Raw genomic sequence first — 16,524 nt, 5'->3', positions numbered from 1 at the left:
TGCAAGATAAAGAAGAAAGTATTAACCCGAACAACTCGTTTATAAAACTCATCTGCACATAAACAAACCATTTTTTTCATCTTATATTGTTTGAAAGTGTGAAATAGTTACAAAGGACAGAGTAGAATATTATATCCCGCCTCATCAGTTATTAAATTCTTAGGTTTTTACTTTATTCATTTGTGATCCTCACTTCTATATTTTGAAAATACTTTCATGTAAAGACATGTAGATCAGACTTTGGAAACTCTTGATTGTTTTCCAATTAAGAATTGTTTTCCTCTTTGCTTTCGTCTGTCAGGTGAACTTCCAACAAAACACACTGAAAATTGTGATCAGTTACGTGAAAAAATTATAACAGCTTTTGAATGTTTTTGTAAAGACTACATTTCTATGTTCAATGGATTAAAAGCAAGCAATGTTTAGTCGAGACATGTTTTAGTGAGAGTCCAACGTGGAAATATAGGAAGGACAAACATGCAGACAGATTCCTTGTTTTTGAAAGAACAGATCAAGAACAATGTTAAATAAAAATCACAAAAAACTAAAGTTTTAACGGTAAAAGTGAGACAGAGACAAAATGCGCTATACAAATAAGTTATCAATTTCTTTTATGGTGGCTGAAGAGAGGAGCAGCAGGGGTTCATCAAAGATTTGTGAGGTGTGTCAAAGTATATCCTGGTTTGTGTTTCAAGCACAGCAGTTTTCTTTTCTGTCTGTTTGTGCTGGATTACCAGCGGGCTTAACCTTTCTCCACAATTCCCTTTTCCATCTTTCCGCAAACTCTGCATGGCTCAATCTTCTGCACTTAGATTGAGATAACCTTTACTCTTATGACAGTAATGCTGAAACAATGAAAGATAAATATCAGCAGTGGTGATATAACCATTCTCAGATATTTTATTCCATATCTCCCTTTATCGCTCTCTCTCTCTCTGGATGCCTTTCACAAACTGTCAGTCCCAACCTTTCTTTCTTTTATCAGATTGTCTGCCATCAGTCTTTTCAAATGTCATTTTTCTGACCTTGAGAACTTCAAGTAGCAATGTAAACCTCAGCAGCGTGATTCTTTATTGCATGATCAAGGTGAATCTTTCATTTGCTGAACTTATACCCTGGTGTGCACAGGAAAATGTTGCATCACATCAGTCAAAGCCCCGGCTCTTAGTGGTACGAAAACACTTCTTAGTGGACATGAATTATAAAAGAGCAGGGTGGAAAACAGACTTTGATGATTTTTCAGTCTCAGAAAAAAACAATTTGACACAAAAAGAAAGAAAGTGGACTTATAGTGAATTAAGACTTACCCTTGTTGCAATACAATATGTGTTTAAACTGTAAATATCAATTATAATAAAGTTATCGGTAATATTTATTTAATCTTATTCTGATAGAAAGACAGAACATTCGCTACATGCAGAAAGATTGTTAGGAGCTTTTTGAGCAGAGTATTGTACCTTTTATTCTGCAAGTCTATATGATAACTTGTATAAACATTAGCAGATTACTTAGCTGGGCTCTGTGGTGCTTTAAAACCTGTAGTTTACTTTTTTAAATAGCATTTCCCAACAGGCAAACACATCTGTTTTCAAACAATAGCAAAGTGAAAAAAAAAAAAACTTATTTACCCAGCATTGCACAGAAACAGGTGGGGGCACGGGAAACTCTGCTTTACTCTTAGTTTCTTACATCCAGCAACAAATCTAGCAACTCATTAAATAGAAGTTAAAGCTAAGGATTGCAGTGCACATTAGCTGGCCGCTGTTAAGTGTGCACTGATAAAGCCTGTTTAAAATCCTAATTTTCTTCCTGTCTAAAGCTGTGGCCACATGCTCCGTCTTCCCCAACATATCAATTTTCAGTATCTCTTTATTTCAATAACCCATTTCATTCTTTCCTTCTTCTATACCCACTAGCAAAACAGAAATGGGGGGAAAGTAATGCAATAATACTGGAGGAAGAATAGACAACATTACTCACAGTAAGCCTTTACAATCTGTGTTTCCTCAGGACTCTGTGTGAGGGCAGGGGGTAGACACTGACTGAGACGTTGTGTGTGTGTTGGTGTGTCTTTCTCTGTGCTTTGGGATGGTGTGTCAAGACTTTCCTAGAAAAGCTTTGTTTTTCCTTTTTAATGTTTGTTCATAAACCAGCATATTAAAGGTTTAGCATTACCTGTATAGAGATACTGGATTAATGCTTTATGTGAACTTATATGCTTTTGTTAATTTGTCACAATTATAAAAAGGTTAAACTTATTTGCAACTAATGCTATATAATAACTCACTCATGATTAGCAAAATAACCCCAACAAAAGCAGTATTTTTCATAACACGTTTCAGGAAATATTTTAATGTTTGCAGATTTTATTCACCTGCTTTTTAAATGCCACTGTTTATTTTATTAAACAAGCAACAGATTAAATGAGCACAATTTAAAATACCATTTGAATGTCAATGAAAATTTTTGACCCCAGTGTCATGAATTTAGCAAGTCAAATTCCACATAAAAATGTGTTTTTGGCTAAAGTTAGATCATTGTGACAGACTTAACTTTTATATTCTTTTTCTTATGAGTTCAGAATTTCAAATTACTTCAAAGATCATTTTTTTAAACAGTTGAGGTAAGATTACAGAAGTGAAAAATGGACAATTAAGAGTTCACAATGGCAAATTGTGAAATGTGAATTGTGAAACATGAGCTAATTTCTCAGAAAACAAGCAACATGATTCTCCTCACTGCACTCCTCACAGAGCCAACCCAATGCATTCCCATGTGGTGTATGTCCAACAGTCTGCTGTTAGTCTTCCATGTCTCCCAACTTGATGAACACTCTAAATATCTTGTTTATGCAGGAATTTCTTTACCCAGAATAAGCAGAGACAAATTGACGAAACAAGTCAATTCAGTTTTTTGGTTCACAGCTTGTTCCGGACCACTTTAAAAGAAACAAATGTCCCATAGTAAAGTTATTAGGAGCAGAACAACCTCCTCCATGGCTAAAGGATTTTTTAATTTGTTCTGTATCATAACCCATACAGAACACAGAGCAGAACAACTGAGGGCTATTAATCTCAGATGGTGAACTTTCACTGCAATCTGAAACATAAGTTCTCCTCACACACACGCACACGCACACACACAGTATTCAGACACATCCGCTCAGCCAGACATGATGGATGTCCTCCCTTTTCCTCAGCTTCTACTCATCACAGCATGTGCAGCACAGAGAAGAATGGAGAAAACACTTCTGACTTACAACATTTTGTCTCTTTTTTTCTTTGCTTTCATCCTCACACTTCAGCCTTTGGGCTGCTCTGCCTCACACCCATCTGCTCTGAATGAAATCAATGTCACTCACATCCTCCTCAATAGATGCACTTTTAGTTTCATTTATTGCTGAACATTGTGACTCTGAATTCAGCATGGAACAAATTACCACATTTATTTTCAGCATATTCTAATTTCATTCGCATAAAACTTCTCAGTTTCTGGAGTCAATGGAAATCACTCAACAGTTCATCATATGAACTATTAAGGCCATTTGACGTAAGGTCATCCAATGACCCTACTCTTCTTCTACATCTTACATTGTTGTCTTGTTCAATTATTGAGGGATAAAATCAATACTTTTCATTCTACCATGAAGGGAACAGAAGTTAACTATTGAAAGTTTATCTTGTCCCTGTGCAGTAAAATGCTAAAGGAAGCAAAAACATCTCAAAGACTCATTGTTAGCAGTCAAGACTTTACCAAAGTTTACCAAATCTCCACAACTGCAAGATACAAACTAAATGTTTGGTTTTTTTGTAACGCTCGTCAGGAAGACACCTTTTCTGATCCAACTTCACATGTGTGATGTTCCTTAAACATTACACAGATTTTAACTCCAACTATGTGCTTTGGTCTGATGAGATACAGATAATGAGCTTTTCATTATCAAACACTCTAGGTTGACCTAATGTATAAAAAAGGAAGAATATAAGGAAAGGCATCTTCTGCCAGCTGTTATCCACAGGGGAAGATCTGTACTATATGTAAAGCTGTAGGCTTGATTCTCTCTAGGAATCTTTCTAGAGGGCAAAGAATCACAGACTGTTTCAAAGAACAAGAGATAAATCGGATTCCTTTGCCAAAAATCCTTGAAATGGTTTGCCAGTAATCTAGATAGCCAAATCAAAACAAAATGGTTCAACGGATACAAAACCTTCTTACACATTAAATACAAAAATATTTATTAATATAATTTTTTACTAAATATATCTACTCAATTCTTTTTTCTTTGTTTTGCTATAAAATATTAATTTATCGAAAGCTTTTGGCACAATAGATATGGAAGTTTTTGTATTTAAAAGAAAATTTCTGCAATACTTAAAAGCAAAAATATATGGCAGAAGAAACCAAACTAATGCATTCATTTACCACTGACTGGTTTGTGTGCGTTCTAAAATTAAATCCTTCTTGTACCTCAAACACGGTGAGGGCGAATGGATGTCCAAGGTGGTGATGGGAGGACAGCAGCACTTTGCGGTTGTCTCCATTCAGATCCACGCTGGACAGCAGGTGCAGCTTGGAGTCCACCCAGTAGAGACGTCTGTTGGACAAATCTGACAACGTGCAGAAAAGAGATAAAAAATGGGAACACAACCAAACAGGAGAGGAAGAAAAGGAAAGGGAAGCATGGAGTGAATGGAGAAAGAGAGAGAAAAAGGTCAGTCAGCTGAGAAAGGTGCAGGGTGAGAGGTATATAAATGTAATGGCCCTGTAGCTACACCATCAATCTTCTCTGACATGACGGCCGAGGCCCAGCGCTGAGAAAACACAGATGTGACTGTAATATCACAGCTGGGGGAGGACAGGTACGTGACCTTGAGTAAATTCATTAGTCCTGCTGGACCTTCTTTAAAAGAACGTTTAGAAGTCTTACATCAAGTAACGATCCCAAACACAGCAGAAGGCCACTGTTGCTCCACTGTTGGCATTCATGTTGAGGTTAATTTGACAGCTTGCAGTCTATATAAATCTGAAATATCCTTTGGATAAAAGCAAGGGTCAAACGCCTGAAGAAGTTGTCAGAGAAACCGAAACACTAAAAAGAAATTACACTTTTTTTTTCTTACTACTAAACCTTAAGAAGAAAAATCTCCTTCATCTGACTCAGTCACTTCCTCTGCTTGCTATAAATGACCAAGGTGAAATAATTCACTTATTCCCCCCAAGAGAGTAACACAGTGTGGGTCGACTTGCTCATTTGCCTTCTTCTAAAAATAATTTGTTTTCATGAATGTACCAGCAACACCACAATTCCACTGATCGAGGTGAGTGTGTGTGCTTTTTCTTCTCCTCAGGCAAGGGCAGATTGGAGAAATTTACTCTTGCTGCCAAGGGAGTTGCAAAGGATGATGGCAGGTACTGACAGCCCAGAGTGTCGAGCTTATTAAATCAGAGACCACTCGCTGGCTTGATTGATGAGAGACAGATAGAGACTGAGATATAACTATGGGAGTTATTTGGGTTGGACCATCTCTAGACCTATCTCAACTCTACATGCTTGCTTCTTTGCGTGCAGATTGAAGTTTCTGTGTTTTCAGGGCTGCTTGTTTTACCTAAAGGAAATCAATGAACATGTTTTCTTACCCAGAGTGATTCCATTGGGCCACTCAATGTGGTCAGACACCAGAATTTGACGGTCCACTCCGTTCATCCCAGCTTTCTCTATTTTGGCCTGATCTCCCCAGTCTGACCAGTACATAAAACTGTGAAAAGATACATCGATGTGGTAAATGAAAGCAAAGCAATGGAATGAGCCAAACAAAGCAAGACTGATCTGAATGTTGAACACCACAGTGAAATTAAAGAGGGACACCTCATATCTTTTTGATTTCATTATAGTCACACCTGATGCTCAGTTCAAACATTCCGTCTTTTATATAGCAATATAATTAGCAGGAGTCTGAACATTTTTTTTGGTTGTTATGATATTGTGAGTAAACATCCTACAAGCTAGAGCAGGCCTACCTTTTATGTCTGTGTATGCTACATGTCTGTCTCTAAATCCATCTATTCACACATGTAACTACCATGCTAATCGGTTGAAGGGAAAAATATTAAAAACGGAACCAGAGCTGCTACCTGATCGTATACAAGTGTGTCCACTGTTAAAGTAAAATCCAGTTTAAACACTTTTTGAATTTCAACTTTGTTTGTCAAATCTTGGCTTGTTGATATTTGAAAATTTCTCCAAATCTGTTATAATCTTGTCTGTACTGCATGTTGAATTTATCAATTAGGGTTAAAATATCCAGTGTGGATATATCAGACCAAACACTTTTCTTTTTCTTTCCGCAAAATCTTAGGAGAATTTAGTCAGCGTTTTTGTTTTAGAAGAAAATCAAAGTCCTTCCCAGAAATGTAAAGAAAACTTAAAACTCTCAGTTTTAATAATGTCATCATGGTTCTTTATCATCTCAACTATCACTACTACGTAATTTATGCTCTGCATTTTTTGTACCCATCTCCTGACTGATACATTTGCACAATGAAATTATTTTAATCCTATGCCACATGTCAGAGAACTTTGTATGGAAATTCCTACAAAACAGGTGAACATTAATCAAGATTTCTATTATCTAAATTTTTTCTACCAAATGATTTGTTTAGTTGGATAATACAGATTATATGTCACATTAAACATGGAAAAAGATCTGAAATTATTTATTATGGTCCAAGTTGTTTTTCCTTCATCTTTGTTCTTTTCACTTCTCTCAACAATAAATAGAAGAAAGAGCAGAGTGTTGATTATTTTTTGATCTTCTGAATCGTGTAGCCATTTGAGTTTGGAGTTGTCCAGACTGACCTTTTATATACACTTTATATTAGTTTTATCCATCCAACATTTATCAAATTTATGCTTTTAATTTTAAAACTGTGCTTGCTGGATTCAATTAAGTAACTGATGTTTGGGCTACTTTATTTAAGCATGTAAAAACGTGAAATTCTGGCTTCAGTTGTGTGTTTTTCCAACCTTGCCAAAATCTGAAAAGCTGTGAAAATGTTCCTTTTGGGAGCTCAGGGTGAAAGTGGTAGAAACGGAAGATAAAGACTCTTATTGTCTCTTTCCAGAAAATTATAAACTGCATAATACACCATATGGATCAGTTTAAAAAAAAGAACTGCTACGCTATGGAAAAATGTTTCAGGCCAACTTGAAAACTAACGTTTCTTTTAGTTTCATAATGGAACTGGTGTTCACACAGGAGAGAATGATCAAAACTGAGAACTTTTGGTCTTTTGCTCTTTCCTTCAGGCCATTCCACTTAACTGCTGTCCAAAACTTGCTGAACTATAAAACTTTCCTCTCACCCTTGGTGAGGATCCACTGCAATGGCCCGTGGCTCACTGAGCTCCGTGGCTATTAGCACTTTCCTCTTCCTGCCATCTCCCGTTGCAACAGAGATGCTCTTATTGCCAGAGTCTGTCCAGTAGATGTTTTTATGGACCCAATCCACAGCCAGGCCCTCCGGCGAGTGGAGTGAGTCGACCAACGTCACCTGTTGCGAAGAGTCGCTGGCCTTGTTGATGTATGCACTGTAGGACAGGAGATAAAAACTGATTAAACCTCCAATGTAAACATCAGCGAATAAATAGTATTGAAAAAGTATTCATGCCCCTTAGACTCAGCCCCCAATACTTTGATATGCCTAAATAAAGTCCAGTTTGACTTAAAAATAGTATACCCTGTGTGTAATTGAAAATCTGCACAATCTGTGAAGGCTTCAGAGGTTTGTGTTAAAACACTAGAGAACCAACAGCATTATGAAGACCAAGAAACAGTAGAGAGGCCAGTGGATCAGTTGTGAAGTCAGAGTTGGAAGGTGCAAGGAGCTAAATACAATGTAGAAAACTTGCTAGATGCTTAAAAAGACTAATGGTTGTCACAGATATTCACCTTCCAGCAGGACAACAACTCTAGACAAACAGCCAAAAGCACAGATCACTGCATATTCATGAGTTAGAACAGCCAAGTCGAAGCCCAGGCAATAATCCAATTGACAATTTGTGGAAAAACCTGAAAATTACAGTCTATGGAAGCTCTTCATCCACTTTAACTGACCTTGAGATATTTTACAACAAATATTTTGTTCTCTGCATGTGCAATATGCCAAAAAATGCAATGCCTAAGAGTATAAGGTATATCTGTGACTTTAAAAAAAAAAAAAAAAAAAACCTAGAAAACTTTTGTGTATATGAGGACCTCTGTGTGAGATCTTCTCCAAACAGAAAGATTAGATTTGCCTCCATCTGTCAGTAGAAAATATGAAAAAAATGTTTTTTTGTCCTGCTTTAGTTCTTCACCAAGGAAACAGGGTAAGACATAAACACATTATCAGCTCATTCTAAGCCAATCTTACAAAATAGCTGTAAGAGACTACACTCCAACTCAGTTTCTGCATGGGAACATTTCCAAAGGGGCACCAGGAGGAGATTTTTGGGTGGGATGAGCATCTTAACTAAAAGAGAAAGCTGGTGGGATAATTGGAGTGAAAGATCAGGCGGAGATGGATGAAACTAGGATTTGGAAGCAGATTGTCTAGGTAATTGACTGTGTTACTGTTTGCCAACTAATTTTTTGTATATGGTGATAGGGATGGTAGAGGGTGATCCCACATTACTATGACAGATAATCTAAGGTTTTATTATTATTATTATTATTTTATGCTACAGGATGTCAAACATAAATCCAAACAGTCTGTTCCTCTGGGGTTAAATTAGAGCAAAATTGGGGGAGGATGAAATCTCTACAGGTATTAATGTAGTGCTGGCCTGTCTTGGATTTGAAACAGGTTTAGACTACAGGGCACTAAAAGTGTAATAAATGTCTATTTGGACATTTACATTTCAGTTTTACACTGCATAGAAACATGGCGAGCGCATAAATAGTTACTACAAACTGGAGAGCAGAATAAACAAGCAATAAATTAAGAACTCAGAGCAGATTGCATCTTTAATTGGCCATACAATTGTTTTCAACATCTCTATTACTGGGGGAAGTTAACAAGACATTGACCCACAGAATGCTAATCAGCATGTAAAAGCCTGGAAAACCACATCACTGTGACGGGGAGAAGCAGCACATGCTTCCCAAGGCGTTAAAAACACTTCAAAAAGAATACAAAGGTTTTACTGAATGCTCAGAATTAATTTGTGTTCAAATATCTAGATATTTTTAGCATAAATGTTTAAATTACCTAAAAACAACATGCATTATTTTCTGACATTGGTTTCTCATTTGGATAAAAGTTAGAAGAATGGAAGAAAGAAACTCCAGACTGAACCAAAAACACAACGATCGAAGCTGGTATTTTGATTTTATTTTTAACTATTTGTAAATACAACTTTATGCATACAATGTATGCTAGTTTTCTTTGTCACTTCAACAAATTAAATAATTATTTAAGATTATCAAAATATGACCGTGCATGAATGAAGCAAGTGTAAAAAATGGATGAAACAGACTGACAGCAGCTTGCACGTAAAATTAACAGGAAATTTACTGAAGAAAAGTTTTTGGAAAATGAGGAAAAAAAATATGAAATAAATGGAAAAAATATGAATGAATAATTAAAACATTATCAAATAACTGGCCAATTTGTTTGAATCACAACAATTCAAATAGGAACTTAAGATAAAAAAAGACAAAAAGTAAGAACAGAGGATGAATATGTTTTTAGTATTTTATAAAATGCATAAAAAGGGAAAGGGTCCAACTTCATCCGATTTTTTCTCATTCTGCTCTCCTCTACTTGGATGCTTCAAGCCTTCTCCTCTTTTTATTTTCATAAGTAACACATTCAACCCTTGGTTAGAAGCCAAATTTATTCACCAGCTAATTCCTATGTTAATATACACAGCAAGCTGGATAAACTGCATATTTATTTTTTGATGCAACACTCTTAATGTTTGCTTAAATATACTCTTGCACACTATATTCTGTGCTGAAAATTGCATCAAATTACATATTATTTTAGTGTAATACCACATAAATAAATCTGGGCACACACTGCAACTGTAATCATCTGGAGCAAAAACAGCTGTGTTCAAACGTCATTAAATAATTCTCATGCAACAGGAAACTTTGTATACGTCTTTGAAAATGCTCGTCAAAACATTTACATTTATAATGTGTTCAAAAAAGAAAACAAAATAGAAACTAATATGATCAATGACAGAGATTGAGAACAGCGTTTGGCCTAAATGATATAGTTGAAACCTATTTCTTCTATTTAAGATTTAATTTAAGATTGCCTTTTTTTTCCAACAGATGCAAAGTCCAATTAGCTAAGTCATTATGCTATATTTACTCTTTATATGTCTGACTGAACAGGTGGTACCAGATGAAGTTATTTGTTAATGAAGGGTTCCTATCCATTTTTCAAGACCAAATACTTTTAAAACTCTTAAGCTTAAAATATGTACCCTGCAAATACCAAAGGAAGGAAGAAAGGACAAGTAAATGACTGGACATAAACATGGATGGATGAATGCTTAGACAATGGAATGGGGAATAAAGTTAGTAAATACAAATATTTCCCCATACTCTATTTTCTTTTTAATTTCTTGCAAATACTGTAAATATTTTCATCAAATTCAAGACTGCAGAATACCTCATTCTAAAATGCTTTAACTGCAAAAACGACAACTCATAAACTAGTATTCTCTAGAAAGCCATTTGTACTACAACACAGCTACCAAAGTAGAAAGTTCTCTCTGACATGGCTCCAGACTAATTAGAATAACATGAAACTTTCTTCGGGATGCAAACTCGGGACTAAAGACGAGGCTCGGACCTTCCTAGTGCAAGCTGCGAAACATTTTGTTTTGAAAGAATGAGGTAGACTTAAGGAGAAGCTTGAACAAGGCCAAGTTAAACTGCACAACTTCATTAGCTGAAGACCTTTCAGGGAAGCTACGATGCATGAGTTTATTTACCGCTTTGAAAATAGAGTCTGCTGTAAAGAATGAGTTAATTTGTCCTTCCTCTGTCACAAGCCCTTTAGTGTATCACTGAGCTGATGTGAGCAAAAGTGTATGTGTGCATACAGATGAGTAATGAGGGTGATTATTGAGGCAGTGAAATTAAAGGAAGCATATGGCTCAGCTGAAATGATAGAAGACCCCTCCATACACCTGCCAAATATCAAACTTACACCAACTAACAACTGGACACAAAGTATGTGTAGGTGTGTGGGAATGCGTGTGCACATGTGTGTGAGGAAGGACAAACAGCTCCACCTTCCTCTATCAGGCAGATGACACAACCCTCCAGGTGTGTCAGCTTCCCAGCAGAAGGTGTGACAGGTTGAAACAGACAAGATGGATAGATGAAGGGGCAGGACGTGACAGACTCGGCGAAGTGTGCCGACAGAGCTAGTAGAGGTCCAATGGTGCCTTAGATGTGCACCTTGTTCCATGCCCCCATTTCCTGTTTCTGTAGTAGAACAAAGTATTCTTTACTGATTAATTTGTCTTCAAAATGCAACGATAAAAGGAAACAACAAAAACTTTGTTTTTGTGTCCTCATTCAGCTTCCTCTTATTCAGACTCTTAGCAGTTGCAGCTAAAGATGCCCTAAACATACATTTGACAACTAGCAACATGGCTGGGCCATGACGTTTTCCTTTCACTGCTGCATATTTTATTCTCTTCATGGCTGCTTCCATGATACAAACATCAATAGAAACGATCACAGTTTGTAAAGATGGAATTCCTTCAAATTTCTTAACTGCCAGTGGATAAAACCAGTGATTCACTGACAATACAGCCATGCCTTCTGAAGCCAATCAAAACCCAGGGTATTCTTTCGGAGGCTCCCTTTACTCCCCTGCTAATGATGCCCTGGGAAACCACCACTCATATCCAAAATCAACAATGACTGAGTGGACATGTTTGTTTGTACCTGTATATTTTGCGATGATACAGATCACACCAGAACATCTTGTTAGTGGAGACGTCCACATCCAGGGCCACAGCATTCTTCAGGGTGGGAACCACCTGTGTGTATTCGCTCTTCAGCAGGTCAATCCGACGGATTTCATGACGATTAGTAAACATCAGGCAAGGGCTCTTTCCTGAAGAGAAGGGAGGAGGGTCAGGTCATCATAAATAGACTAATTAAATAAAATATTTGTCGTTCCCCACATGCCATAACATTCCCCCCATGTAAAGAAGAAAACTGATTGCTGTGCTGTTGCTTGGCTTATCTGCAGGTGACCTGCTGTTATATGAAACAATGACGCAAAATGTGCCTCAGACTAAAGTACACCAACAGCACAGACATGACATCATTTTATTTTTGGTTCAGCCATGTGTCAAGTGTGTTATCGGGCTCTTTTCTTCAGATCCAGATAATTCAAGTTGCTAGCTGGTACACCAGTTCCCCTTAGGCACATTTTTTAACAGACTAAAAGTGAGCATAACAAAAGGACCTCATGTTTAGTGGACAAAAATGTGGAAATTATTTTAGCCTTTGCATGAGGTACCGAGGGTAGATTTCCAAACTTGCATATATGGGAAATTGTATACAAGTCCAGATATACTAAAATCTTTTGTCAATAAAAATACAGACCATATACTTTCTTTTTATCATTAATTTTTAGGTTTATCTTTCTAGCCTCATTTACCAACTAATTTATTTTACACATCTATTTGTCAAGCTTCCCCCTGTCCAGAGAAGCTGAAGTGCCTCTTAAAGCCTTTAAAAAATTATAAAACAGACATACTCATGCACAAACATCCACACAGAGCCATGCTTTAGTTTTGTTCCTAGGCTTACCACGCGCTACTTCACAGGGAGAACATATTACATTTCTACCACTGTTTGGATGCAATCATTTTCCTGTGACTAGTGGGTTTGCAACCATCAATTTCACCCGCTGAGAGAGACAGAGACAGAGACAGAGATAGAGACGGAGCAAGAAACGAACAGGAACAAGTAAAAGTGATGGATGAATGTGTTGTCATAGAGGTTTGAGGAGTAAGGGGATGTAACTGGGAGAGTGGAGGTGGGATGAGTTGAGAGAGAAATCAACAATCAGGTAGGTAGAGGGGTAAAAAAAAGTGTACAATGAGTTGAGTGAAAGAGAAAAATATAGGAAAAAGTGATATTTTTCTGTGTCCTTTGGTGCATTTTTATGTACCAACAGGAGTATAATGATTTTAATCCCAAGATTAAAATCATATTCACATCCCTGGAACATTTAGATTTAAAATAACTTTTGTTTAACAAACAAGTCAATTTTTGATAGCAGGCATCTCATACATCCATCCATTTTCTTACACCCTTGTCCCCAGTGGGGTCGGGATGGGTGCTGGTGCCTATCTCCAGCGAGACATTTCAGGCAAGAAGCGAGGTCACCCTGGAGAGGTCACCAGTCTGTCGTAGGGAACACAGAGGTAGACAACCATGCACACACACACTCACACCTAAAGAGAATTTAGAGAGACCAATTAACCTGACAGTCGTGTTTTTGGATTGTGGGAGGAAGCTGGAGTATCTGGAGAAAACCCAAGCATGCACAGGGAGAACGTGCAAACAAGACACCGGGCCGGGAATCGAACCCCAGACCTTCTCGCTGCAAGGCAACAGTGGTATCAACTGCACCACTATGCAGAGGGGCATCTCTCCAAAGGTAATAAAATAATAATTTGAAAAAAAGGTTTTATGCTTTTGAAGAAAAGTCATTAATTTAGAAAACTGTGCAATGTGGCAACCAAAACAGCTGCATATACATATGCGGTTTCTGCATGTGTATAAATTATTGGGTGTTTGGTTGCAAAAACAGAAAATATAAACATCACATGGCTACAGTTAAATCTTCTCTCTAAAAGTGAGACATCACTTTTAGAGACAGTTAAAACTCTTGAAAAAGTACAAAATCATTCAATGTCAAGGGTCAATATGGATATAAAAGTTTTCAGAATTAACAATGTATAGTATTTTGCAGACAAAAAAAAATCTCATCTTCAAAACCACTGAAAGATGAAAAATTGTGAGATGAGTTTGACAACACCGGGTTGTATCTTTGGTCCCATGAGCCACCACGGGAATAACCTGACCACAGCTTTAAAACCCAATTTGAAAAGTGTGTTCTCAAACTGTCAAGTGTGGCTCACGCTGCTCCTGGCGCTGTGGCAACGCTCCCAGTACACCACAGACAAAAGATAAAATAAGTAGGTTTGTTTGGTCCACAGACAGTTTACAGATTGGTTTCTGCAACGTTGCAACAACCTGTTCTGTTTTTTTTTTTTTTTTACTGTGCTGTTAGTGAGGCTTTTGTAATGTCATTCCCTTGCTCTCAAATTCTTTCATTGCTTACATGTGTATGAATACTCAGATTGTTAAAGGATAAAAGAAATCCACAAAGCAACTGATTTTAACCTTACAGTATTTTTCTCATTCATAACTAATGAATTTTCAGCAGGTAATCAAACAAGGAAAAAGATTTCTGTTTACTTCTCCTCATCCTTTCTCATTCTCTTGTTAACACACATACACACGCACACATGCAGTCTATCGCAAGTTGATGAGTCGTTCAGTGGCTGCACACTCAAAGTTTATGGAAAAACACCGACTGCAATAAGTGCGGAATAAAACTTTGCTCAGGGGACGTAATGGGCGCTGCTATGCATCAAAATTATTGCTCCCAAACACAAATACCAGCTCAGAGAAGAAAGCACATAATGACTCTGACCTGAGACTTTGCTTTTAATTAGTATTGCTAGACTAACAGTTACTGTGAAATTAATCTGGGGAGCCATAAACTGCATGCTGGGATTTGCATAAAAGAACACACAGAGTTGGAGATTTATTTGGATTTTAAGAACTATTTAAAATGAATTTATGCATCCCAAATTCAAATATACTGGAACTTGGCCCACATCATATCAAATCACAGTGTGTAATTCTGCTCCATCATGAGAGACTTTTATTTGTGTACAAATTATGATCTGTTTCTGTCTGAAGAAACTAAATGCTATATATATGCTGATTTCTGAGGACGAGCGTCTAGGAATGATGTGACGGACAAATGGAGCTTCATTAAATCCTCATTACTTCAGCTTCACGGAGCTGGCATTTCTGTATTTACTGTCCCACTTCTGTGCTTTCCTTTGAACAGGAGTTAACGTGAAGAACAATCAATAATTCAGTCATATTTTAGACTCTCGCTCTTCTTGTCTCCTTCGGAACGTTGTGTTTATTGGGCACAGAAATATTCATGGAAATCATTTGTCCATCCAGCTTTTTTTTGCCGTCTCTGCTGCTATAGAGCTTTGACTCTAACAAGAGCTGTTTGCTCTGCCTAACGGTAATAAAGATTCACACAGAGAGACACACTGAGCAATCAATGGGGGTTTTTATGCCACTTAGCTTCAGAGTGAGGATATGTTTTCTGCTTTAAGCACTCTCATTACCAGACCAGCTTTCCCTATAATGACTTAACCTAAGACGATAATTACCAATAACATGCTTTCTCCCTCATTTCATGTTGAAAAGTTAATTTGCTGTCCAAGTCATTTCAAAGGCACTGATCAGAAATATGCAAATTCTGATATTCTTTCATTCTTCTTGAGGTATGACTGTATAAAGCACATCTTTATTAAAAATAAACGTGTATGTTAGGTAGAAGTGTTGGAAAAAAAATGTCTGGACTTTCTTGCAGCGATCATGAATTGACCAAAGCTGGTAGAGATCATCAGTACCAAAAATTGTTTTACAGCAATGGGTTAACCAACAAACCAACTTACAACATATAAACAGAGTGGTCAAGTGTTTAACATCAACAGCCATTTTTCACATCATCATATACTAGAACTTACAAATAAGCATGTTTTCTTGGTTTAATATGTTACGCATAGAGCAGAATTTGCCCTACAGAGGCATAAAATTGCTAGACTGCTTATTCATTCCTGCATTGTTCATGTCTTTTAGCCGGCTGTGCTAAAAAAGATGTTTTAGCAATATATTCAATATAATAATAATTACTATCACATGCCAGCACATGACCACAGTTCATTATTTGGGTGAGTTAGGGAGAGTCAGACTTTCAGTGGATAACTGAGTAAATAACATTTGTTCCGTTTTATTTTTTTGAGCTTTAAACCAGTTTATCATAATGAATGTAGATTTGGGAATGTACATGGAGACTGTTGTTTTAGAAACAGCAACAAATCTGATCAGTGCATTTCTATTTATAAGTCACTTTCTTCAGGTCCAAGTCTGCTATAACTTTGTCTACTTGGATGCTCGCCCTCAAGTTTGGCAATAGCGCAGCATTGCTGCTGATATATTCAGCACACACGCTTAGACCTTAAATCAAATCTCCTGTTCAATACACTCTATTCAACAAGTAACTAGGTTGTCATCAATTTATTAAGTGTATTATTTATCTCATTAGAAATCTAAATCAGGATTCATGTTCAAAGAGAAACCATGAATATCTAAATTCTCAATTAATCGAACAGTGC

The 16,524-nt window shown here is 37.0% G+C and overlaps 1 protein-coding gene across 1 annotated transcript in view; it reads right to left on the bottom strand.

Moving 5' to 3' along the window:
• Positions 1-16,524, bottom strand: part of lrp8 (low density lipoprotein receptor-related protein 8, apolipoprotein e receptor) — a 185,690-nt gene that overhangs the window by 50,172 nt on the left and 118,994 nt on the right. The window contains exons 10-13 of the mRNA XM_007550837.2: positions 11,957-12,128; positions 7,363-7,587; positions 5,638-5,756; positions 4,468-4,607 (exon numbers count right to left, since the gene is read on the bottom strand). Of these exons, the coding sequence (XP_007550899.1) occupies positions 4,468-4,607; positions 5,638-5,756; positions 7,363-7,587; positions 11,957-12,128 (656 nt within the window). The remainder of the gene's footprint in view (positions 1-4,467; positions 4,608-5,637; positions 5,757-7,362; positions 7,588-11,956; positions 12,129-16,524) is intronic.

Source organism: Poecilia formosa, unplaced genomic scaffold (genome assembly GCF_000485575.1).
Source record: "Poecilia formosa unplaced genomic scaffold, Poecilia_formosa-5.1.2 Scaffold38, whole genome shotgun sequence".
In the NCBI taxonomy this organism is placed as follows: Eukaryota; Metazoa; Chordata; class Actinopteri; order Cyprinodontiformes; family Poeciliidae; genus Poecilia; species Poecilia formosa.
This window is presented reverse-complemented; position numbering and strand designations above follow the sequence as displayed.